The sequence below is a fragment of the Podarcis filfolensis genome (genome assembly GCF_964270895.1).
Source record: "Podarcis filfolensis genome assembly, chromosome: 13".
Taxonomy (NCBI): Eukaryota; Metazoa; Chordata; class Lepidosauria; order Squamata; family Lacertidae; genus Podarcis; species Podarcis filfolensis.
In genome coordinates this window covers 23800912-23828481 of record NC_139615.1, presented here as the reverse complement: position 1 = coordinate 23828481, position 27570 = coordinate 23800912, and the positions used below count along the sequence as shown (strand labels likewise).

Below are 27570 nucleotides of genomic sequence, written 5' to 3'. Positions count from 1 at the left end.
GTCACGTTGTTGCAGCTCTTCATCCGAGAAAACCCTGTGTGTCATATACTCTCAATTCTATGCCCATGATGCTAGGTTTGCAGGTTCATTTTCTGCAGGGGGCAGCAACACTTCCCTACACTGTAAGTGTATCAACCAGAAAGTTAGCTCATGAAGACTGTGGATGGTTCAGTGGTTAGAGCAGTGTGCTGATAATGCCAAGCTTGCAGGTTCATCTCCTGCTTGGGGCAACAACATAATCCCACATTGCAGGGGGTTGGACAAGATGAACTTCATGTTTGCGAAATACCTTATATATCTGGAACAAATTATGTAGCCACATAGGCACGGCAAGGAATTGCTCGGTTCCATGTGTATGTATGTGTGTATTTATGTATGTATGCATGCATGTGTGTATTGGCATGTATATTTATGTTTGTGTGTGTGTGTGTGTGTGTGTGTGTGTGTGTGTGTGTAGATATGTATATGTATATGCACATATTCCACGATGAGTTGATTATGGTATTTAAAAAGTCAATCAATCTCTGACTTTTGTCTTCTGGGTTTCTGGGGGTTTACTTGTTGTTATTCTGTCTCTCACAGCTACAATAAACCTACCATTAAAATTATGGACTGATCATTTCTTTGTCAGAGGGCAAATGGACAAATTAAGCAGGGGATCAAATACTTTTTTCATATATATATATATATATATATATATATGAATATGATGTGTGGTAATCTGATGATTTGATAGAAATAATATTAATCTGATCTGGTGACTTTTTTCTGCAATCGAAATAATGTTTGCTCAAAATAAGCTTGACTGAATTCATTTTGGCTTATTGCTAGATAAATGGGATCTTCCTAACTGAGGGTCTGCCTTGCATGCGGGCCCAAGGTGTGTCCCCTCTACTATCCTTGAGGAGGTGGGAGATTGAGCCCAGCCCACACAATAGCCCCACAATCACACCATGGCCTATTGGCCAATCAGAGATTGGTGGTGTGATCGTGGGGGCATATAAAAGGTGGTGGCACATTTCTGGGGATTCACCTGGCTTCTCTGTCTCGCTTTCACATGGACCACTTCAGATTTTTGGCACTGGACGCACAGCAGTTGCCGGAGCCTTTTCTGGTGTACCTATGGAGCCTTGGAAGTGCATAGTTATGCAGGGAGTAGTCTCTTCCTTGGCCCCCTCCACATTTAAATCTTACAAGAAAACCTGGGCTGATTTTATAATGTTCCGTGTGCAGAATTTATCTATTGCTGTGGATCAACCCTCTTCTACAGATCAGGTTTCGCAATACATAGCACACTTATATTAGCTTTGGCATGCAGCTAAGACTCTTAAAATCCAGTCTGCTGCCATTTCTTTTTTTAGCAAACCCCTGTTTGCCCATGATCTGTGTGCAGCTTTTGTGCTCCGGAAGGCTCTGGAGGGCTGGCGTAGATTTCAACCATCTTCTGGTGTTGGCCGCAGGCCTGTCGCCTTTGACCTATTATGTAAAATTCACAAAAAACTAAGATCTGTTTGCTGGTCCTGGTATGAGGCACGGTTGTTCTCTTCCAATTATTCTATCGCAATAGAATGGGTGAGGTTGTTTTTGAGGAGGTCTGTGGGGAAGTTCCTATAGGTCTGCACTTAGAGGACATATCTTTGGGAGAGGCGGAATTGGTGGTCCGGGATAGTTGGTCCAAAATGGACCAAAGGGGTAAGGGGGCCCTGCTTAAGTTGCCTGCAACGGCGCATGGAGGTTCGTGACGTGTAAAAAACACCAGGAGGTATTTACAGATTAGGCCTCCTGGAATCCTACAGATTCGCCCCTTCTTGATACATGAGGATAGGAAACCCTTTAGCAAGGCATCAATTCACTAGGGTTACATGGAAGCCTATTGCGGCCTGTGGCTTGCCAGCATTGGAATTTGCTGCCCATTCTTTCAGGATTGGCGCCGCTATTACGGCAGTTCATTGGGGCCTTTCAGTGGACAGGATTGGGCTGGTGGAAGTCCAATGCCTATAAGGGATACATCCAGAAAAGCAAGTAGCATGTTGTCCACCTCCTAACATGTTTTGTCTTTTCCTTTTTTTCAGTGTTGCCAGAGTTGCACGTGTGGATCGTGGGTCACAGCATTGTGCACTGGGCCAGTGTGCGAGCAGTGGAGACTGGGTTTGGGTGCCAGCTCGGCTTACCTGCTCAAGTCAAGGTTTGCTGTGTGTCCAGACGTGGGATGCGCTGGAAAGAAGTTTTACCACTGGTGAAGGCTCGGGTGACCACTTGGGGCCCACCTTCTGCGTTGGTTGTGCAGCTGGGCAAAAATGACTTGCCACTGCTGAAGGGCATGGACTTGAGGACTTGCATTAAGAAGGACTTGGAGGAGCTGGCAGCAGTGCTCCCAGATACCACAATATTTTGGTCGCAGTTCCTGGTGCGTCAGGTTTGGCACAATAGTTCATGCCCAGCTGCCACCAACACAACCAGGAAGCATGTTGACCCTGAGGTGTCAAACAAGGTGTTGGCGCTGGGTGGCAGAGTGATTCGCCACCCTGGTATTACCTTCAGTGATAGAGCCCTGTTTCGGGCTGATAGTATGCATCTTTCTGATGGTGGAAATGATGTGTGGATGGATGAGATTGTTAGAGGTTTGAAGGATTGGTTACAGGATCTGAGGGTATTGGTGCCTCGTGTGGGGCTCGTGTGGTGGTTAGGCATTGGCTTATTGTGATGGGAGGGAGGTGTGGCCATCATCATCTACTGGAATACAAGGGTATTCCAGTAAAGGAATCTGTGGGTCTAGATCTCATCCGCAGTCCGCTTGAGGGGTTAGGGCCATGCCAGGACCCAGCAGGAACCCCAGGGTGAGCATCAGTTGGTTGCCATCGACGGAGCTCCTTCCAGATTTCCTGCAAGGTGGGCAGGAGTCAGATATAGTTATTGCCAATGACTAAGCCAATACCTCTCACATTTCTGTAATCAATAAAGTTTTGCCCTAAAGTTTTGCCCATTAACCTTAATCTAAAATTCTGTTTCAGTGCATATTTATTTATCCTTAGGGATGCTCTGGGGTCTTGATGCGCAATTGGGATTAAATGGAAGCCTGAAGATAACTTCCTTTTGAGTTCCTAGCAGAACTGGCCATTACTGGATTATCCTTTGTAAGCAGCAATGTGAGTGAGCAGAGCTCAGGTGTATGCCAGCACCCCATTACGCTGTCTGCTGCTGGCTGATGTCTAAGTTTGAGCAGACCATGTACCTGTCAATACCTGATCTTTTAATTTAAATTATTATCACTTTGTCTGTGAGAGTTTCCAGTAGGGAACAGACAGACACAAGTAAAGAAAGCCTTTCAGGTGCAGGCTTCTTAACTCCTGCTAAGCAGCAGTGATGCAATTGAGTGGAGGTCAATTGAGAGCCACTGCACTACTATAATGTCTATTACTGCCATTGGGTGCACCCAGTTCCCCAACCTTCATATGTAAGCTCTAATGCACATGATGGAAGAGCACCCTTCATATGAAGGGCAACCTAAGTTCCTTCAGCTGAACACTTATGGAAGCTCAAAATAGAAGTTCATGATCAGAAAGTAGAAGTAGAAGTTCATGATCAGAAAGAATTTGCCAGTGTTGCAAACAGATGAGGTGGGGGGAGAGGACAATAAAAATAGTTGTGATGTTACGTATATGAAATTTAGGTATGCACGACAAGAAAAAAAATGAAAAAGTATCCTTGCATACTAGAAGTCAATTAATTTTTGGAGCCTTTTTCATCTTCTTTGTACAATATTGTGCATCAAGGGGCATCCTTCAGCAAATATAAATTAATTCAAGTGGCACCAACATGGGGATAGCACAAACTTCCCTGGAGCAAAGATTCTCAAGAGATTTTGCAATGACATCTTTGTTTGCATATCTGAGAACAAGTAAATCTGGGGAATGCAGTTTGCTGATATTATACTGGTGTGTGTGTTTTGGATTTTTGTTGTCCATGAAACATTGCCACTTCTTTTTATTTACACATTGTGTACATTTCACTGGCAGAAATTAATGAATGAGACAACCTTAGCATACAACGACTGGGTAGAAATACTCTGATGCGATATCACTATTCTCCTGATCGTCTTGCTTTTCACATATATTGAGGAGCAACTGGGGCAGAACTGGGCTGGGTAGGTTGAGTTTTTCATCTGCTCAGCTCCCTTTGTGTCCTTCGCTTTCTGGATTGATCCAGCAGGCTCTTATATTCTTATGCATATTAAAAGAACTAGTAGGGAAATGGACAACATTTGTTTTGCACAGCACCATGGGACTGGTATGTTCTCCAAAGAGAGAACCAGAAATAGCACAGGAAAGGAGGATGACATCACCTTCTCCACCTCCTCCTGACAAGCCATGTACCTTCAAATAAATATCACCGTCAAGCACATTGGCACTCTAATCTGAGAGAAACAGTGGTGAGTATAATCCTTATTGATCTCTTTAAAGAGAATGAAGGGACTCAAGGATGCTCGAGCTTTCAATTCTGAAAAGATTGCAAAATGACTGATGTAGTAGTTGGTGTAAAGTGGACTTCTTATTTTTTTTTAAAAAAGTATCATTTCTTTTATATATAGGAGAAGGCAACAGAAAACTTGGAAAAACTGTGCAGAGATATATTTCACGCTGGAATATGGACAACTGACATTTGACAACTGACAAGAAATATGATAATGGAGTAAGTTCAAGTGCTACCATAACTCTCTCTTGTTCACAGCAACAATGGTGGTAAGCAGATACTCCGGAATTCTTCAGTAACTATGGCATTTCCGACAATGGGAAGCTTTTAATGATTCAGGGCGCAGTCTTTATCTTGTCAGCTCATTAGATTGGCTGGTTAAACAAATTACCTACTGCATATGACAGAAATTAATTGAGAGATGGATGCTTCTGGATTATCTTTTCCAAAAAAATTAAATGAAATAAATTATAATATATGGTAATACAATCACTAGAATAGAAATTACTTATCCAAATGGAATTTGTCTTGTCTTTTTTGAATAGGATAGAAATTAATATGATTCTGCCTGCACATTGAGAAGCATAGCCATTTTTTGAGTGTTTCCATGGGCCATGTTACTAGAAATAAATAAAATAATGTTTTGGATTTTTTTCAATTCTCCTTGCAGGTTGTTGAAATATTTGCTGTTTCAGTATTCTAGCAATCAGTCTTCATTCCTGAAACTTAATTCATTCAGGTTGATTCTTCACTGCTCTTAGGTAATATGTGAATTGCTATGCTGTTGTTCATTTGAAAAAAATGGAGAGCACCTTTCAAAACACATACACTTGGACGATAGTTTGTTGTCATATATTTTTGATGGAAAACCTCCAAATATTTGAGAACTGACAATGTTTTATTCCAAAATACTTGAAGAAAGCTTCCATTTCCATGTTTTACATTACTAAAGTATTTAGCAAGAAATAGAAAAGCCTCACTGAGAATACACATAATACAATCTTTCAAAATATCCACAGTGATTTCATTTTATTGTTTTATAGGAAATTTCAGATAAACTTTCTAGAATCGTGGTTCCTTTACCCCATCTAGTTAATTCAGTGTGATCTCTCCCCCCAAAAAATGTTACATGTTTCATAAAAATGGTTTGTGTACATTTGATGGCAAAATGGAAGACTTCTGTAAAAACTGCACCATTTACATCATGTGGCACATGGCTTAGAAAGTATATGTATGTACCCAGTCTCTGTTGCCTTTCCCCCAGTCTTTGAGGGTAGATAAATCATATTAGCTGAAGATATGTGAGTGCAGATACTATCCCCATGAGGCTTCATGTCATATCAGAATGAAAGAACACATCAGCAGTTAATAGTGTGCATACATGGTTCTTGATGTGGATAAATGTGTTGTTGTGAACTAGCACAATATCTAAGATGATAATTTAAAAAATTAGAATGTCCAAAAATTGGTAAGCTCCACTAACGCACAACTATTTAACTTCTATCTGCAGAATGACAGAATTGAGAGAAATGGCTAACCAATCTACTCCAACAGAGTTCCTTCTCATGGGGTTTTCTGAAACTCGTGATATGCAGATTTTGCATTCTGCAATATTTCTCTTCATTTACTTAACAGCCTTAGTAGGAAATTCTCTCATCATCACAGCTGTGGCCCTAGACGGCCACCTTCACAGCCCGATGTACTTCTTTTTGATCAACCTGTCATTGCTTGATGTTTGCTCCATCTCCACTACTGTACCCAAATCCATCACCATTTCATTGACAAACAACAACATGATTTCTTTTGCCGGATGTGTCACACAGGTCTTCTTAGTGGTCACATTTGTTGGTGGGGAGCTTGCCTTGCTCACTGTTATGGCTTATGACCGTTATGTAGCAATCTGTCGTCCACTGCAATATACCTTAATCATGAATTGGGATGCCTGCATGCAAATGGTAGCTGCTTCCTGGATAAGCAACCTGATTCATGCAGTATTGGAAACCAGTTTTACTTTCGTGTTAAATTTCTGTGGGACCAATATCATTGGACAATATTTTTGTGACATTCCTCAATTGCAAAAGATTTCTTGCAGTGATACAAACGTGAATCAAGTTCTGATTTTTGTCCTTGGGTTTTTTATTGACTCTTTTTGTTTTGCATTTATCTTTGCTTCCTATGGCTACATCTTCTCTGCTGTGCTGAGGATCCCATCAGTCCAAGGCAGATATAAAGCTTTCTCTACCTGCACTCCTCACCTGACTGTCTTTTCTTTATTCATCACCACAGGTGTGTTTTCATACATGAGGCCAAAAGCACTTTCTTCCCCCACAGTGGACTTGGTTTCTGCTGTGTTATATACAGTTTTGCCACCAGTTCTTAATCCCATTATTTATAGCCTTAGGAACAAGGACATCCAACTGGCAGTCTGGCAAATACCCAGAAAACTGAAACATCTCATTGCATGATTCATCACTTCCAGATTTTTGGAAAAATGGAAACACTTAATGTATATCTGAGGTTGAATTTAGGAAATTAACTGTATTTCTTCACCTTTGAAATAGAGGATTTCATAATATTAACTATTTATCATATTAAAAGGCTCCTTGCCATTTTCACAAATTTAGGGACAGAAAATATGTCAATCTTATTATTTCTTCAGTTATGGGCCATTATTGCTGCTGCTACAGTGTTGCAGAGAACTATCTTGATTGTATCTTATGTAGACATTTTCGAAAGAATTATGTTTTTGTGTTGTTACTCACAAATCTGACTCTCTTAAAATTGAAGCCCTGGTATTTGCTTTAAGATATGCTTGTCTAGTTTCTTGTTAAACGTAGTGAATGTATGACAGAGGGTGCTGTAGATTAACAATACAAATAATAAATAGTTATTGGGTGAAAACTGTTACCCCTACAAAGCTGCAATATCCAGATTTCCTGGGGAGGGGGTTGAATGTTAAAGCACTTTGGGAATACCAAGGTGGGAATGGAGGGAACAGAAGGATCTGTGATTCTCCATCTGGTATATATGCATGTGGGGGCATGGGGAATGGATTCTTGGACATGGCTTAGGGTAAATAAAAACAAAAACCCATAAGCATGCTGGTGGAATGAATTGAAATAGATGTGATACACAATTTACATTACAAATTCTTTTTTATTAGTTTTTATTGATTTTAACATTTTTATCTTGATCACAGTAACATAATCTCAAATATAAAGACAAACCCAAATACCCCCTCCCCCCCATGACTTCACTCAACTTCCTCTTCTGGTTCGTTGCAGAATAATTTCCCTGGTTATATCTTAATACCGTGGTACCTCGGCTTACGAACTTAATCCATTCTGGAAGTCCATTCTTAAACCCAAGCGTACTTAAACCAAGGCTTGCTTTCCCATAGAAAGTAATGGGAAATGGATTAATCCATTCCATACGATGAAAAACAACCCCTAAAACAGCAATTCAACAATAATTTTACTGTCTAACGAGACCATTGATCCATAAAAAGAAAGCAATGGACCAGGCTGCAATCTACTACCCAGTATAAAAGCCCTTACCCTGACCATGCCATCCTGTGCCCTGTGAGGGAATGCTTTGGCAGTTCCTCCTGGGGACAAGCTGCAGCAGCGGCGGTGGCAGAGGGACCCTGCGCTGGCCTCAGCAGCGTCACCCAGAAGCAGAGAAGCAGGTCCTTGATGCTGCAGTTATGAGTGTGACAGAGTAAACCCATATTGCTCGAGTGGTAGTAAGTGCTGGACTGCAAGTGTGAAAACGCATCTGGTTTCTGGGGACCTCTCAGGGGGTGGGGGAGAGAGACACTCTTACTGTTGAGTGTTTAATCAAATCCTGCTAGTGAGTTCATTTCTTTACAGTTTTTCTGTGAATACATCACAAATGGTTCCCACTCCTTTTTAAAGTATCTATTGTCTTTGTCTCTTAATCTCTCAATTTGGCCATTTCAGCGTTGTCCATGAGTTTATCTTTAGTTGGTATCTTGTCACTGTTCCACTTTTGACTAGGAGTATCCTAGCCACTGTTGTAGCATACATGAAGATTAAATTCTTCTCTTTCGGCAGATCTCGACCTATAATGCCTTGCAAAAAAAATTCTGGACTTTTGACAAAGGCTACAAATTCTAATGCAAATGTAACACCCCCGCATACCAGAGAATGGAATACAATTCAGTTTTGCATCCCTTATCAGTTCTTCTTTCACATCCAACTTCTTTCTTTGCAACAATGTACAAGCAAAATAAATACAAAAGGACAAAACAAATCCCCAGTGTATTTCATTGTACAGTGGTACCTCTGGTTAAGAACTTAATTTGTTCAGGAGGTCTGTTCTTAACCTGAAACTGTTCTTAACCTGAGGTACCACTTTAGCTAATGGGGCCTCCCGCTGCTGCCCGATTTCTGTTCTCATCCTGAGGGAAAGTTCTTTACCTGAGATACTACTTCCGGCTTAGTGGAGTCTGTAACCTGAAGTGTCTGTAACCCAAGGTGTCTGTAACCCGAGGTACCACTGTATCTCACTGAGCATCCTTTACCTAAAATAAATTCAAATGACAACCCTTTTGTTTGTAATTTTATATCCAAACTTGACTTTTCACTTTAAACATTCTGAATATTTTGGTTGTAGAAATGAATAAGTGAAAGGACCTTGACTAATTAATAGTCCTGAAATGATAGCATCAATAGTATTTTCACCATCCACAGGTGCATAGCTGGCCTCATCCCCCGCTCCCCCATGGGGTTTAAATGGAAAACTTCTTATGAGAAAGCCTCTCCTCTTCCCGGAGGGGAGCAGTTGTGAGCAGGAATCGCTTCCCATGCTCGCAGGGAGGGGCGTGGCCCCTGCATCACTGGAGTCCTGGGCCCACGTCATGCACCCCAGCCATCCAATCTTACTGGCTGGGGGCGTGGTTTAGCAGTTTTAAAATGGCCACGGGCCCACAAGGTCTTCCTTGTTGTTCTGGCTTCCTCAGATCACCCTCCCTCCCTCTAGATTTCACTTCAGCACCTGACCTTGCTATGGACCTATGGCCTTGGTTGTCCAAGGGGACTGGTAGGTATTTTTTTCCACTTGGCAGATTGGCACCAGCCACCTGGTTTTTTGCCTACCTCATAGCAAATCGTCACAATTTTGTAAGGTTTGGTGGTTAGGGATTGGAAATGCATTGTGTGTTAGAGGGGAGGTTGTTGCCATCACCTACCCCTCCCTTTGAAGGGTATTCTGTTAAAGGAATCTGGTGGTCGTGGTTCTTGTACCACACCCAGGTGGTGGCTAGGGCCACGGCACGACCCTCCGGTGACTCACAGGAATTGTCTCCCGCTCAAAACCCCTCCCCTATGGTAGGAGGAGAGGCTTTTTTAAAAACCAGGAAAGTGGGAAGTCAAGAAGGATTTTTTGTTGGGGAAAATACATTTATCAATGCCAATAAATGTTATTGAATAATTTTGGGTATATACACACACACACACACACACACACATACACACACACACACACACACACACACATATATATATATATGAATGATGTGTGATAATCTGATATTTGATACAAATAAAATTAATCTGATCTGATCACTTTTTTCTGCAATCCAAACAATGTTTGCTCAAAATAAGCTCAACTGAATTCATTTTGTCTTATTGCTAGATAATTGGGATTAAATGGAAGCCTGAAGATAACTTCTTTTTGAGTTCCTAGCACAACTGGTCGTTACTGGATTATTCTTCGTAAGTAGCAGTGTGAGTGAGCAAAGCTCAGGTGTATGCCAGCACCCCATTATGCTGTCTGCTACTGGCTGATGTCTAAGTTTGAGCCGGCCATGTACCTGCTAGGATTCTTTTCCTGTGTTGCAGTCATGGGATTGTTTTTATCACATGATGGTGTATGTTTTCATTCCACATAGTGGGAAGTGACAGAGACAGGATGTTTTTGTTACTGTGTTTCCGTGATGTAGGACATTTGTCCTCTGTTCTTGCTCTTTGCTGTCTGATGCTGAAGAGGAAGGAGCTGAGTTACGATGCTCCAAGTGTGTATATGTAAATAAGCGTAGATTAGCCAAATTGCTGTGCTACTGAGTCTGAACACTGACTGCCTATACTCTGCTGACCCTGAAGTATGCTGATGATTCAGTATCAGTCACTGTGATGTTCGGGCTGGAGAAAGATTTTGAATCTCCTGAATGACCGACCAGGAGGGAGAGAACATGCCAGTCAGGCATGTGTCTCTACCAGACTCCTACTCGTATGTAGGACCTTCTGACAGTACCTGTCAATCACCTGATCTTTTAATTTAAATTATTATCACTTTGGCTGTGAGAGTTTTCAGAAGGGAAGAGACAGAGACAACTAAAGAAAGCCGTTCAGGTGCAGGCTTCTTAACTCCTGCTAAGCAGCAGTGATGCAATTGAGTGGAGGTCAATTGAGAGCCACTGCACTACCATAATGTCTATTACTGCCATTGGGTGCACCCAGTTCCCCAACCTTCAAATGGAAGCTCTAATGCACATGATGGAAGAGCACACTTTATATGAAAGGCAACCTAAGCTCCTTCAGCTGAACACTGATGGAAGCTCAAAGTAGTTCATGATCAGAAAGAATTTGCCAGTTTTGCAAACAGATGAGGTGGGGGGAGAGGACAATAAAAATAGTGGTGATGTTATACAAAATTTAGGTATGCACTATAAGAAAAAAAAGAAAAAGTATCCTTGCATACTATTTTTTGAGCCTTTTTCATCTTTCTTTTAGTTTCTGCTGTTTTCTTTGCTACAGTTTAAAATCCATGAAAAAACAGAAGGGCCAAATAAATTCTAGGAGTAAAATATTGTGCCTCACCAGACATCCTTCAGCAAACATGAATTAATTCAAATGGCACCAACATGGGAAAGCATAAATTTCCCTGGAGCAAAGATTCCCAAGAGATTTTGCAATGGCATCTTTGTTTGCATATCTGAGAACAATGAATTTCCTGAACTGAGGAATGAAACATGCTGATATTTATATTGGTTTGCGTGTTTTGGATTTCTGTTGTCCATGAAACATTGCCACTTCTTTTCATTTATACATTATGTACATTTCAGTGGCAGAAATTAATGAATGAGAAAACATTAGCATACAAGGACTGAGTAGAAATACTCTGATGCGATATCACTCTTCTCCTGATTGTCTTTCTTTTCACATATATTGAGGAGTATCTGGGGCAGAACTGGGCTGGCTAGGTTGAGTCTTTCTCCTCCTCAGCTCCCTTTGTGTCCATCGCTTTCTGGATTGATCCAGCAGGCTCTTATATTATGAATATTAAAAGAACTAGTAGGGAAATGGACAACATTTGTTTTGCACAGCATCATGGGACTGATATGTTCTCCCAAGAGAGACCCTGAAATAGCACAGGAAAGGAGGATGACATCACCTCCTCCTGGCAACCCATGTACCTTCAAATAAATATCCCCATCAAGCACATTGGCACTCTAATCTTCTGAGAGAAACAGCAGTGAGTACAATCCTTATTGTTCATCTTAAAGAAACAGAAGGGATTCAAGGATGCTCAAGCTTTCAATTCTGAAGAGATTGCGAAATGACTCATCCAGTAGTTGGTTTAATGCTGAGATTATCATACTATCATAAAATGGACTTCTTGTGTTTTTGTTTTTTAAAAAAATCATTTCTTTTATCTGTAGGAGAAGGCAACAGAAACCTTGGGGAAACTGCACAGAGAAATATTTCACCTGGAATATGGACAACTCACATTTGCTTCCCAAAGAATGTGATGGTGGGTTGAGTTAAGTGCTTCCATGATTCTCTTGTTCATAGCAACAATGATGGTAGGCAGATATTCTGGCATTCTATGGCTTTTCTGACAATAGGAAGCTTTTAATGATTCAGTGTGCAGTCTTCATCTTCTCAGCTCATTAGATTTGCATTTGAGACAAATTAATTGGGAGATGCTCTCATCTGGGTTATCTTTTCCATTTTTAAAAAAAATGAAATGAATTATAATATATGGTAATACAATCACTAGAAAAGAAGTTACTTATTCAAATGGAATTAAAGGAAGTCCATCCCTTCTCTTCTTGTATTATTTTAATAGGGTAGAACTTGATATGATTCTGACTGCACACTGAGTATAGTCATCTTTTGGTGTTTCCATGGGCCATGTTTATAGAAATAAATAAAATAACGTTTTGGGGTTTTTTTCAATTCTCCTTGCAGGTTGTTGAAATCTTTGCTGTTTCAGTATTCCGGCAATCAGTCTTCATTCCTGGAACTTAATTCATTCAGGCTGATTCTTCATTGCTCTTAGGTAATATGTGAATTGCTATGCTGTTGTTCAATTGGGGGGGGGGGGAATGGAGCGCACCTTTTAAAACACATACACTCACATGATAGCTTTTTGTTATTTATTTCTGATGGAAAACCTCCAAATATTTGAGATCTGACAATTTTTTATTCCAATATACTTGAAGAAAGCTTCCATTTCCATGTTTTACATTACTAAAGTATTTAGCAAGAAATAGAAAAGCTGAGAATACACATAATACAATCTTTCAAAATATCCACAGTAATTTCATTTTTTTGTTTTATATGAAATTTCATATCAGCTTTCTAGAATGGTGGTTCCTTTACCCCATCTAGTTAATTCAGTATGATCTCCCCCCCCCAATGCTCCATGTTTCATAAAATGGTATATGTACATTTGATGGCAAAATGGAAGATTTCTGTAAAAACTGCACCATTTACATCATGTGGCACATGGCTTAGAAAGTATATGTATGTACCCAGTCTTTGAGGGTGGATAAATCATATTAGCTGAAAATATGTGAGTGTACATACTATCCCCATTAGGCTTCATGTCATATCAGGATGAAAGAATACATCAACAATTGATAGTGTGCATACTTGGTTGTTGATTTGGATAGATGTGTAGTTGTGCACTAGAGCAATAACTATGTGATCTTTTTTTAAAAAAAGAAAGTCCAAAAATTTATAAGCGCCACTAACTTAAAATTATTTAACTTCTATTTGCAGAATGATGGGAATGAGAGAAATGGCTAACTACTCTACTCCAACAGAGTTCCTTCTCATGGGGTTTTCTGAAACCCATGATTTGCAGATTTTGCATTCTGCAATGTTTCTCTTCATTTACTTAACAGCTTTAGTGGGAAATTCTCTCATCATCACAGCTGTGGCCCTAGACCGCCACCTTCACAGCCCGATGTACTTCTTTTTGATCAACCTGTCATTGTTTGATGTATGCTCCATCTCCACCACTGTGCCCAAATCCATCGCCATTTCATTGACAAACAACAACATGATTTCTTTTGCTGGATGTGTCACACAGGTCTTCTTAGTGGTCACATTTGTTGGTGGGGAGCTTGCCTTGCTCACTGTTATGGCTTATGACCGTTATATAGCAATCTGTCGTCCACTGCAATATACCTTAATCATGAATCAGGATGCCTGTATCCAATTGGCAGCTGCTTGCTGGATAGGCAGCCTGATCCATGCAGTACTGGAAACAAGTTTTACTTTCATACTAAATTTCTGTGGAACCAATATGATTGGGCAATATTTTTGTGACATTCCTCAATTGCAAAAGATTTCTTGCAGTGATACAAAAGTGAATCAAATTCTAATTCTTGTCCTTGGTTTTTTTCTGGACTCTTTCTTTTTTACCTTCATCTTTACTTCCTATGGCTACATATTTTCTGCTGTGCTGAGGATCCCATCTGTCCAAGGCAGATATAAAGCTTTTTCTACCTGTACTCCTCACCTGACTGTCTTTTCTTTATTCATCATCACAGCTGTGTTTTCATACATGAGACCAAAAGCACTTTCTTCCCCCACAGTGGACTTGGTTTCTGCTGTATTATATACAGTTCTACCACCGGTTCTTAATCCCATTATTTATAGCCTCAGGAACAAGGACATCCAGCTGGCAGTCTGGAAAATACCCAGAAAATTAAAACAGCTTGTAGCATGATTAATCAGTTCCAAATTCTTTTTAAAAAAATGTTAAACATGGAAACACTAAATGGGAATCTGAGGTCTGCCACGTAAACTTAGATATACCCCTTTATATTTTGAAATAGGACCTTCCTCAATATTAACTATTCATCTTTTGTCATTTCCATAGATTTCGTGAGACATTTTATATGTGTAAGTTCTATTAATTATTTATTTATGGGCCACTATTACAACTTTGAGAGAATTCTAGAGCAATAACTTGCTGTTCTTTAGGTGAAGTTTAGACACTTAACAGGGGTTCTGTATTTAAACAAAAAGACAAGAGTTTTTAGGAGTCTATCCTCCCAGGAGAGCTACAAATACCATAGTTACCTGGGGAGAGGGATTGATTTTTAAACAATTCATGTATTGCTGAGGTGGGATAAGATGCAGCAGAAGCATCCCTGGTTTGCACTCCCCCCCCCCACATACATGCACCATAAATTAATACTCGAACAAGGTTTTTTGGAAAATGAAGAAAAATAGGTGTGATACAGAATATTTGATTTAGCAAAACAAAATGAAAAACTACACAGCAAAAGACAATTCGCTTTTTAATCCCATATCAGATCTTCTTTCAGCTCCAGCAGCTTTATTGGTCACCGTTTACAATCAATGGAAAAATAAATTCCTCAAGTAGGACACTGGACTTCACTGGGCATCCTGTACCATAAATGAATAAAATTCAAAGGGAAAATCTATGGCTTATGGTTTAATAACTAAACCCACACAACATAACAGAAACTTCCCCAGAGCAATGATTCCCAGAAGATTTTACAAGGGGCTTTTTTTTTTCAGGAGGAGAAACAAATCACTGAACTAAAGGTGTATTCTGATGTATTATAGTGATATTTTCGTGATATGTGTGTGTTTTAGATTCTTCTTGACCATTGATAATGTGACGCCATCTTTCTCCCTTCATACAGTGTGCACCTTTGAATTGTATAAATAAATAAATGACTGAGATAACCACTAGCTTATTAAAGTTCCCAAATCATATTAACCATTTACCCATAACTGCTTTACTTTGAGTCTTTTTTAAGAGTGTGATGGCAAATCCCCCATTTCCCTCCTTTCACATACATTGAGGAGGAACTGGGGCAGAAGTGAGCTGGCTAGGATGAAGGCCATTCATCCTCTTCCTCCTCCCATCCCATCCATCTTCCTCTGTGTGCTTTGCTTTCTGGTGACAGAATTGCATCCATACCTCACCAAGGCAATGGACAGCATGATGGATACTTTTCTCAGTATGGTTACAGAACAAAGCAAAATTGATCGACACAATTAAGATGGCACTCCCGCGAAAACAAGATGGCACTCCTGCCAAAAGACCCGGCACCCCTACAAGAAGAAGATGCAAAATGACAGTCGGGTCACTTTGTGGGAGGGCAGGTTTCCAGCCCAGAGCAATTCCCCACAGACCGTAAGCAGAATAAAAGGCAACTGCTCAAAGAGGGGACTCTCTGCACTAAAAATGAAATCAACTTGAATTTCTAAGCCCCAACGCTGCAGCTGCAGCCAGAGAATGAGCGAAGCCATCTGGCTGAACAGAGGCAGCAGCAAGCTCAGAGCTCAAGGGGCCGAAGCCCCATGAGGCAGAAAGTCTCCTAAGGGGAAAAGGGAAAGGCAAGGCAAGGAGGGGAAATTAAATCAAGGGAATAATGAGTAAAGGAGAAACTGGGGGAAAAGGGGGAATAAAAAGAAACAGATTCAACAAGCAGATCATCAAAGTAGATTGTGCTCTCTCTCGGCTCGCAGCGGACACGTTGCTGGTGTTCCGATGCACGCACCAAAAGAGGAAGCTCTGGGTCATGTGCATAGGTATATATAGGTCCCTTGATCCATTTAGCCTGTATCCCATTGGCCTGATTGAACCCTGCATCAAGGGACCTACCACTTGGGTGTTGTGCTGTCCAAACATACCCACCCACAACACAGGGTTAGGTTGCCAGGTCCCACCGCAACACATACCCTCTTTAAGGGAGGACCCGATTTACATTCCATTGTCCTCCAGCCGAAACAGTTCTTGCCAGGAATCACACAGCAATCTGGCACAGTCCAGAACACACTCTGAGGACAGTTCAACACAGTCTGCACACAGTCCAGGGACACAGTCTGGGCCCATAACCATTTTGAGCATTAAATGCCCATTTGCAAATAGAGAACTCAGTCCTTTACAGCAGAATGCAGCAGAAGCAACTGTGGTTGGAATAGTAACATCAAAGGTTTTATTTATAAAGCAAATAACAAAACAACAAGACGACTCTCACATCCATCTTCCTCAGCAGAGGAGCACAGCAGAGATAATCAACATTCCACGGTGCAAATATACAAAATATGACATATTTTAGGCAGTAGTGAAGAAGCTATGGGTGCCCTCCCAGATGGAAAATTAATCGGAGCGTCTGGCTCAAATGTTAATTGCTTCCTGGATATGCAATCCAGTTTTAGTTTCATGCTAAATTTTTGTGGGATCGAAGTCATAGGACAATATTTTTGTGACCTTCCTCAGTTAAAAAAGATTTTTTGTAGTGATACATAGGTTAATCAAGTTCAACACTCTAACCGCCACAATATATACAATACTTTATTATAATAAAGACAATTGCACTCCTTGTTGAGTAAATCAGGACCTGCAAATCATTATAGTGATCTCCAAGGAGTGATTCTCTGAAGCACTACAGAAATTTAAATATCTTCTCCATGGACCTACTGTCTGAAACACTACAGACAGCAGAGAAGCTATTCCTCCTTCTCATAAAATATATATCTTCTACTAAAGACTACACTCCAACATCTAGGCATTTCCTTCTTCCAGAGAATGATGAGGTAAGTAGCATCCGATTTGTTCAACCTCAGAGGAGACTAGGCCTTGAAAGGTGCTCATATTTCAGTTCTGAAAAGACCTCAAAATGTTTAATACAGCAGTAAGGTTAATGCAGACATGATTATTCTATGATAAAAATAGATTACATTTATAGGTAAGAGAAGATAATAATGTGGTGTTTTAAAATTCTGGAGATTGGGTTTAAACCCTCAGCTCTTATCAAAGCAACATAATATTTCATTGGTTGTTCTTATAAGCGACAGTTAGCGGTTGATTCTACTTTCTCATTATTGATTCAGCATGTAACCAAGATGGGTCTTTCTTGAGATGCTATGTTCCCTTGCAACTCTAAAATTCTATGAGTACTGGGGAGAATCAATAGTATCAGTTGAATGTTTACTGCTGGCATCACCCATTACATCATATTGACATAGGAGGGAAACCCCACATACAATTGCCTGCATATTCCCTCTACCAACAGACTTTCTTTAACTCTGTTCTAATCTTAGGTGCCAAAACACTTCTGCTGGTGTTGCTGAAACAAAATAACAGAGCTACTCTTCTAGAACTTTTTCAAATATTTCAAAGAATTAAGATGGCCAACCAGTCTACAGTGACAGAATTTCTTCTGATGGGGTTTTCCAGTGACCCAGAAGAACAATATTTTTACTTTGTGATATTTCTCTCCATTTATTTAATAGCCTTAGTGGGGAATTTTCTCATCATCATTGCTGTTGCCCTAAACCACAAGCTACACACCCCTATGTACTTCTTTTTGGTCAACCTATCATTATCAGACATTTGCTACATCTCTACCACAATCCCCAAATCCATAGCTGCTTCTTTGTTGGGTTACAAAAAGATTTCTTTTGCTGGCTGTGTCGCACAGGTTTTCTTAGTTTTGACTTTTGCAGGTTCTGAGCTTGCCTTGCTCACTATCATGGCTTATGATCGCTATGCTGCAATCTGCCATCCTCTACAGTATGAGCTAATCATGAACAGGGATGCCTGCATCCAAATGGCAGCTGCTTCCTGGATAAGTAACCTAATTCATTCATCATTACATACCATTATCACTTTCAGGCTACATTTCTGTGGGTCCAATATTATTGGGCAGTATTTCTGTGATATCCCTCAGTTGCTAAAGATTTCTTGTACTGACACAAAGGTTAATCAAATTTTGATTTTTGCCATAGGGATTACAGTAGCTTCATTTTGTGGAGGGTTCATCTTTGTTTCCTATGGCTACATCTTCTCTGCAGTGTTGAGAATCCCTTCTGTTCAAGGTAGATATAAAGTTTTCTCTACCTGCATCCCCCACCTGACTGTCTTTTCTTTATTTATTAGCACAGATTTGTTTTCATATATGAGTCCTAAAGCACTTTCTTCTACAACGATGGATTTGCTCTCTGCTGTATTGTATACGGTTTTGCCACCACTACTGAATCCCATTATTTATAGCTTTAGGAACAAAGACATCCAAGAGGCTGTACTGAAAATACCGAAAAGAATTAGAAGTCTCCTAGCATGATTGCTCAAGTTGTGTCTCATACACATCACATTTCCTGTGCATTGTATAAGAATGCAAATGTCCGTGAAAATTGCATAAAAATGCATTATATTGCATAACAGTGCATTGCAAATAGATGGGTATTGGGCAAATTTGCATATAAAATGTGCATATTAGAATCGTTTCACACAGAACAACTTTCATTAGGACTTTAAGGACTTTATGAGTTTTCATTAGGACTTTAAAAAACGAAGAAGCATGCCAATATGTAAATGTGAGGAACTGGATCTAATGCTGATCCTCCCAACCTGCTAAATTGGGTTTCTTTTTGAGTGGAGGTGTTAGAAGGGAGGAAGGGTAGAATAAGTCTTTGCACAAGTAATGAGGTCTCTAAACCACATTTGCATCTGATACTCTGTCCTCAGTTTCTTGCATAACTATGGCCCCTCCTCCTTCACTGTTTTAGAGGTGTGTTATTCTAGCACCATACTGACTAGGTCATGCATGTACAGGTGCAGGATGCATTTTACTGGTATTTCTTTTTTAAAAGAGCTATGTCAGCTCAGTTCAGTGAGACTCAGAATACTCAATGTGTTGATTATTAGTAGTATTAATTGTTGTTTTGAGTCTGTATAACACACAAACACACAGACAAGTTTTCTTTGGTTGCTTTATGTTGGCTTGAGGTTTAGGTGCAAGTTGTGATGGTCTTTTACCTAGGATTCTTGGTACAGGATTCCTGTGTAGGTTCATTTTGTGGAGGGTTCATCTTTGTTTCCTATGGCTACATCTTCTCTGCTGTGCTGAGAATCCCTTCTGTTCAAGGCAGATATAAAGTTTTCTCTACCTGCATCCCCCACCTGACTGTCTTTATTTATGAGCACAGCTGTGTTTTAATACATGAGACCTAAAACACTTTCTTCCTCAACAATGGATTTGCTCTCTGCTGTATTGTAAAATGTTTTGCCACCACTACTGAATCCTGTTATTAATAGCTTTAGGAACAAAGTGTTAGATGTCAGAACACACAAATTTAGCAATAGTCACTTATTGTGTAGGTTGAAGGATTGCTGTTCTTCATTGCTTCCACACACAACAAATGGATTATATTTTATCATATTTAAAGCTACAGCTAGATATATTGCTCATTTCCAAGGAATATCTTTTAAAATTCAATTGCTTCCTGTTTGAGAGTCACTGCTTTTAATTATAATTCCTGTAAATTCTACTGGGAATATGCTATAGTGTGGACTAAATATTCATCTAATAAAGCTAGATAGATACATGATAGATAGATAGATGGATGGATAGATAGATTAAAATGAAGCTCTTGCTCAGATTATGTACTTCCCCTGGCTTCTGCAATAAAGTTTCCAAATGCAATAATGCTCACAAAACTAACATTTTGGGTGGAAATTCATGGCAAAGAATTGAAAAATGTGTATTTTACAGGAGCAAGGTGTATAGGAAGTGTACAAAATGGAGAAAATTTAGATGCAAATATTTTGTTCATTGTTTTTTTTAAAAAAGGTCAGCACAAAAAGAGGATGGACTTGACTGAGCGGTGCATTTAGTTTTAAAAATGAAAACTGAAATGACTGCACCCTCACTCATTTAAAGGTAAAAGTAATAATACTCAACCAAAAGTACATATTTTTCACAAGTTTTATATTTGCTTTCATTTTTCACCTCCATTTTTATGCACTCTATCTAGAATTTGACAAGTATGATGCCCTGAGGGAGAACACCTGAAAAGGCCATTTGTATGGAAAACACTTAGGTTGCAGGCAGCAGAAAACATGATAGCTCTCCACAAATACCAAACAAAGAGCTAATACATTTTAGAAAATCACCTAAGCTGTTTTTGAAAAGTGGAAAAGTAGATATTTCCTAATGGCTGCCCTAGTCCTTTTTATGATATGCCACTAACTTTTTCAGACACAAAATTTTGCATACTGAAGTAATGACCGCTCCCCGCATAAAACGGGGGCCAACCTTTGCGTGGACGCGCGCAGCCCCTGGATCTGGAGCGGCTCCATTCAGCATAGGCTTGGCTTTGCCTTCCCTCAGGTGGGATACCTGGAGGTCTCCGCCTACCCCAGTCAGTTGTCCAATCCCACCTGGGGGAAGCGTTGCCAATGAGATCAGGCCAGGTGGGGGAGGGATTACCTGCCCACACAATAGAGGGAGGATCTTACCTGGGAATCCTCACTTGGCTCCAGAGCTTCTCCCACCCTACCCACCCTCAGTTAATGCCTTATTTTGCAGGTTAACTTTTCTTCACAGGTTTTGCAGGTTAACTTTTCTTACAGGTATGCGGACGCTGCTACGTTAAGGTCGCTGTCGAAGGGCCGGAAAGGAATTTCCCTGCATTGGCAGGTTTTGCCTTTCCCGTAGCAAAACGTCACAACTTTGGCAGTATCAGGCCTTGGGCGGAATCCTTTTGTCCCTCTTCCTCTTGCAGCGGCGATACCAGGGTTCCCCGTTAAAGGGGTTTCTGAAGGGAGGCTTTGACCGTACGCCGAAAGGTCGTCATTGCTCTCCCCTGCGGCGGTGGCGTAACGGGGGCGGCTATCTCTGCTTGAACATATGTTCTCCAGAGCCAGCCCATCCCCCACACAAACACTGGATAACTCTGATGCTCCCTAGGTCCCCGGCTGGGGACTGGGGAGGGAGAACGCCCAATGCCTGAGCCAAGGTCTACCCACATTTGAAATTTAATAAAGTTGTGGCCAATTTAATCCCATAGCACATTGTCGTGAGTCGTTATTCCACATGACGGGGGGGCGCTCGGGACCTGGGGACTCCGCCTGTCCACGCAAAGAGTGGCAACAAGAGATGAAATTCTAGGCTCTATTATCAAAGAAAATGTTAATAATAAAACGTTGTAAGGTAAATGGCATAGCTGCCAACCATCTGATTTTCACCAGGTTTTGCTCTATTTTGCTTCTGAAAAGGAATTCAAGATGCAAACTAAAATTGAATTCTATTCCACAGAGAACAAATCTTTAACAGTGCTTATACTCCTATTGACTGTACAATCACTGTGTTTCCAGTGTTAGTTTTTAATTCAGGTACTTACAATGTTATCCAAAATGCATATGTATTCTGTACCTCTGAAATAAAATATGGGTGTTCAACGTATTGCTGCATGCCACCCAAATTTCTGAGTGGTGCGAGATTCCAAGGGTTCCAGTTGGTTACCCAGGGTTTTTGTTTCCTTTGGAATGAGGTACAGTAGAGACTGTGGTGTCTTTAGGATATATGGTTTATTTACACATATATACAACCTGAGCCTACATTGTAGGGTTCACAGCATGAACACCTCAAGACACTCTTGCTTCTCTCATAGCTGCAGCTTAGTATATAAACAGCAACTGTCTGTGTTTCCAGCTTCCCAGCCTGCTGCTTCCAGTTTTTAGCTCACATCACTCCACCCTCAACTCTTGCCATTGTATTTCTAACTACCAGAAAGTTGAGGAAGGGGCCCTACCCATTTGTTGACTGGCAGAGAGCCACTCCCTTTTTGTTACCTTACTCCTAGCATGATTGCTAATGTTGTGTCTCACATACATCACAATTTTTTGTGCAAATTTCTAGTGCCCACTCATCTCCTGCTGTTCAGAATGTGTTCTGTTAAACATTGAATAAAAATGCATCTAACATTAAAATTAGTAATAGTGCTTCGTGAAACACTATCCAGTCTATGGCAACTATCCAGTCTATGGCAACTGTAGACTGGATAGCTCAGTGGCTGGAGGAGGGTGCTGATAATGCCAAGTTTGCAGGTTCTATTCCCACAGTGGGCAGCAGCATATCCCTACATTGTAAGGGGTTCAACCAGAAGATTAGCTCATGTAGACTGGATAGCTCAGTGGTTAGAACAGTGTGCTGATAATGCCAAGTTTGCAGGTTCATCTCCTGCTTGGGGCAACAACATAATCCCACACTGCAGGGGGTTGGACTAGATGAACTTCATGTGGCTGGGATAGTTCAGTGGTTAGAGTGTGATGCTGATAATACCAAGGTGTCTGCTTCCTGATCCCCATATGGGACAACTCCATACTTCTGAATTACATGCCTTCTTATGCACACTGTGTTTGTTCCCATGGTCTGTAATCAATGATGGCCTAATGAATTATTATGCCTATAACCCATTATGAGTTGCTATGAATGATGGCATGTTTGGCCAATTGATGAATGAAGCTTTAGACCATGTTTATCGTTAAGAACTTAATTTGTTCTGGAGGTCTGTTCTTAACCTGAAACTGTTCTTAACCTGAGGTACCACTTTAGCTAATGGGGCCTCCTGCTGCCACTGCACTGCCGCCACTGGATTTCTGTTCTCATCCTGAGGTAAAGTTCTTAACCCAAAGTACTACTTCCGGGTTAGCGGAGTGTGTAACCTGAGGTGTCTGTAACCCGAGGTGTCGGTAACCCGGGGTACCACAGTATCTCACTGGGCATCCTTTACCTAAAATAAATTAAATTCAAATGACAACACTTTTGTTTGTAATTTTATATCCAAACTCAAATTTATTTATATATGCAACAACAGCAACTAGAACTTTATATGCAGAGAAGTGGAAAGAAGAAGGATTACCAAGGAAGGAGGATTGGCTTATGAAACTGATAGACTATGATGAAATGGTGAAATTAACTGCCAGACAGAATGACGAAGAATGACAGAATGACGAAGTGTTTAAGGACGAATGGAGACCAATCATGGATTATTTGTCTATGCTGGTAAATGTTTTTGGATATTTTTGGAGACACACACACACATGTACATAAGCTCTAATGCACATGATGGAAGAGCACACTTCATATGAAGGGGTACTTAAGGTCCTTCAGCTGAACACGAATGGAAGCTCAAAATAGAAGTTCATGATCAGAAAGAATTTGCCTGTGATGCAAACAAATGAGGTGGGAGTGCAATTAAAAAAGTTGTGATGTTATACCAAATTTAGGTATGCACTACAATCCCTAGATACTAGAAGTAAATTTTTGGAGCCTTTTTCATCTTTCTTTTATCTCCTGCTGTTTTCTTTCCTATAGTTCAGAATCCATGGAAAAACAAAAGGGCTAAATAAATTCTTGGTATAAAATCTTGTGCCTCATTGTGCATCCTTCACCAAACATGAATTAATTCAAATTGCACCAACATGGGAAAAGCACAAACTTCTCTAGAGCAAGGATTCACAAGAGATTTTGCAATGGTGTCTTTGTTATCATATCTGAAAACAACTTAATGCGTGAACTGGGGAATGTAACATGCTGATATTATATCAATGTGCATGTTTTAGATTTCTGTTGTCCATGAAACATTGCCACTTCTTTTACTTTACACATTGTGTACATTTCAGTGGTAGAAATGAATGAATGAGATAACCTTAGCATACAAGGATTGGGTGAAAATACTCTGATGTGATATCACTCTTCTCCTGATCGTCTTCCTTTTCACATATATTGAGGAGTATCTGGGGCAGAACTGGACTGGCTAGTTGAGTCTTTCTCCTCAGCTCCCTTTGTGTCCTTCGCTTTCTAGACTAATCCAACAGCTGCTTATGTATGTTAAAGGAACTAGTAGGGAAATGGGCAACATTTGTTTTGCACAGCATCATGGGACTGGTATGTTCTCCCAAGAGAGATCCTGAAATAGCACAGAAAAGGAGGATGACATCACCTCCTCCTGGCAACCCATGTACCTTCAAATAAATATCCCCGTCAAGCACATTGGCACTCTAATCTTCTGAGAGAAACAGCGGTGAGTATAATCTTTATTGATCATCTTAAAGAAAGAGAAGGGATTCAAGAGAAGGGATTAAAGAAAGAGAAGGGATTCAAGTATAGCCATTTTTTGGTGTTTCCATGGGCCATGTTTCTAGAAATACAGTGGTACCTCCGGTTACGAACGTGATCCATTATGGAGGCCCAGCCATATCCCAAAGATTTTGTACCCAGAGGACTGCTTCTGTGCACACACACGCCGCTGCAGAGCACTTCTGCACACGCGTGAGCGGCAAACCTACTCACAGGTTTGCCGCGTTCACAGCCCAAAGATTATGTTGCCTGAAGGTCTGACCATTTTTTAATTGCCATATACTTGAAGAAAGCTTCCATTTCCATGGTTTACATTACTAAAGTATTTAGTAAGAAATAGACAAGCCTCACTGAGAATACACATAATACAATCTTTTCCAAATTTCAACTCTGGTTTCATTTTTTTGTTTTATATGAAATTTCAAATCAACTTTCTAGAATGGTGGTTCCTTTACCCCATCTAGTTAATTCAGTGTGATCTCTCTCTCTCTCTCTCTTTCTCTCTCTCTTTTCCAAATGTTACATATTTCATAAAATGATTTATGTACATTTGATGGCACACTGGAAGATTTCTGTAAAAACTGCACTGTTTGCATCATATGACATATGGCTTATAAAGTATATGTATGCCCCCAGTCTCTGTTGCCTTTTGCCCATTCTTTGAGGGTGGATAAATCATAATAGCTGAAAACATGTGAGTGCACATACTATCCCCATTAGGCTTCATGTCATATCAGGATGAAAGAATACATCAACAATTGATAGTGTGCATACTTGGTTGTTGATGTGGCTAGATGTGTAGTTGTGAACTAGCGCAATATCTAAAATGATATTAAAAAAAACACAGAATGTCCAAAAATTTGTAAGCTCCACTAACTCACAACTATTTAACTTCTATCTGCAGAATGACGGAAATGAGAGAAATGGCTAACCAATCTACTCCAACAGAGTTCCTTCTGATGGGTTTTTCCGAAACCCGTGATATGCAGATTTTGCATTCTGCAATATTTCTCTTCATTTACTTAACAGCCTTATTAGGAAATTCTCTCATCATCACAGCTGTGGCCCTAGACCACCACCTTCACAGCCCGATGTACTTCTTTTTAACCAACCTGTCATTGTTTGATGTTTGCTCCATCTCCACTACTGTGCCCAAATCCATCGCCATTTCATTGACAAACAACAACATGATTTCTTTTGTGGGATGTGTCACACAGGTCTTCTTAGTGGTCACATTTGTTGGTGGGGAGCTTGCCTTGCTCACTGTTATGGCTTATGACCGTTACGTAGCAATCTGCCGTCCACTACAATATACCTTAATCATGAATCGGGATGCCTGTATCCAATTGGCCGCTGCTTGCTGGATAGGCAGCCTGATCCATGCTGTACTGGAAACCAGTTTTACTTTCATACTAAATTTCTGTGGAACCAATATGATTGAGCAATATTTTTGTGACATTCCTCAATTGCAAAAGATTTCTTGCAGTGATACAAAAGTGAATCAAATTCTTATTTTTGTCTTTGGGTTTATTCCGGACTCTTTCTTTTTTACCTTCATCTTTACTTCCTATGGCTACATATTTTCTGCTGTGCTGAGGATCCCATCAGTCCAAGGCAGATATAAAGCTTTCTCTACCTGCACTCCTCACCTGACTGTCTTTTCTTTATTCATCACCACAGGTGTGTTTTCATACATGAGGCCAAAAGCACTTTCTTCCCCCACAGTGGACTTGGTTGCGGCTGTATTATATACAGTTTTGCCACCAGTTCTTAATCCCATAATTTATAGTCTCAGGAACAAGGACATCCAACTGGCGGTGTGGAAAATACCCAGAAAACTGAAACATCTCGTTGCATGATTCATCATTTCCAGATATTTGAAAAACATGGAGAAACTAAATGTTCATATTAGGTATATTCCCTTCTGCTTAAAATAGGACCCGTCTCATTTTTATTTATTTATCACACTCCTAGGCTCTTTGTCATATTAATGGATTAAGTGATAATGACTACATGAATGTTGTAATTTCCTTTGCTGTATTTCAGAATTCCTTTTCTGAAAGGTTTTTGGAGAAATGTTTTGGATGTATGTTGGATGCAAGTGATACATCTTGTTATTCTATGCATCTGTGGTTAAAAACAGTCATGTTCATTACCATTTCCAAAAATCTGAAGGACCATCTAACTTGGCTTCTGCTTCAGGGCGTTTGTGATTTATATTAGCAAACAATCACATGGATGTCACATTCCCACTAAATATGAGTTTATTTGACAACATTAATGATTATTTCATTTGTTTGGTAGAAATATGAATCTTGTATCCCCTGGCATTTGTACAATGGGATTCCACAGGATACTGGTCTTTCCTCAGTGCTATTTAATGCAAGCTGTTTGGTGTGGTCGTTAGGAGTTTTGAAACAAGGTGCCACCCATTCACTGATTATACACAGCTCTACTTCTCTATAACATCTGACTCAGAAGGGACAGTGAAAGCATTGGATCAGTGTCTGGATGCTGTAATAAACATTCAGAAAGCAGTGTAACTAATACCTTCAAAATTAAAAAGCTTCATTGCCTAATTGAACACATCAACATTCTCGTAAACATTATGTTGGGAAGGACTTAATAAGTGACTGAGTTTGATATTTTTTGGGGAAACCTTATACTGAGCAAGCCCAGTCTCAGCTATTCTGGTGTAAACCACATTAGATGCAAAGTCCATTCAGAATCTGTGCTACTGCTGCTTAAGACAGGCAGAGCAAAACTTGTTTTTGTCTCACATGATCCTTTTTTTCCTACTAAACTTATGTCAAATTTCCAGGTAACATGATCCAGATGACCATGGCTAGGCTCCATCCTAAGTCCTACATCTGTTGTCCAGCTATGGTCCCAGAACACCCCTTTTTGAGGCTTTATGTTGGTTTATGATT

At 40.2% G+C, this 27570-nt stretch overlaps 1 protein-coding gene across 11 annotated transcripts; it reads left to right on the top strand.

Annotated features, from left to right (window-relative positions):
* The first annotated feature begins 795 nt into the window (after positions 1-795).
* LOC310746635 (olfactory receptor 14A16-like) lies at positions 796-26524 on the top strand. 11 transcript variants are annotated; one of them, XM_083580615.1, is made up of 6 exons: positions 2760-2889; positions 4589-4739; positions 5141-5231; positions 5981-6756; positions 12155-12298; positions 12687-12771. In XM_083580615.1, the coding sequence occupies exons 4-5, from the start codon at positions 5982-5984 to the stop codon at positions 12253-12255; spliced, it is 876 nt and encodes a 291-aa protein (XP_083436741.1). In that variant the 5' UTR covers positions 2760-2889; positions 4589-4739; positions 5141-5231; position 5981; the 3' UTR covers positions 12256-12298; positions 12687-12771. The 11 variants fall into 11 exon arrangements, 7 of the variants coding, with proteins under 7 accessions (XP_083436736.1, XP_083436741.1, XP_083436735.1 ...); XM_083580610.1 differs by lacking the exons at positions 2760-2889; positions 5141-5231; positions 5981-6756; positions 12155-12298; positions 12687-12771 and adding exons at positions 796-2248; positions 4275-4429; positions 18504-18593; positions 25545-26524 and having other exon boundaries at positions 4589-4689; XR_014540768.1 differs by lacking the exons at positions 2760-2889; positions 4589-4739 and adding an exon at positions 25545-25559 and having other exon boundaries at positions 5163-5231; positions 12155-12255; positions 12687-12777.
* The last annotated feature ends 1046 nt before the right edge of the window (positions 26525-27570 follow it).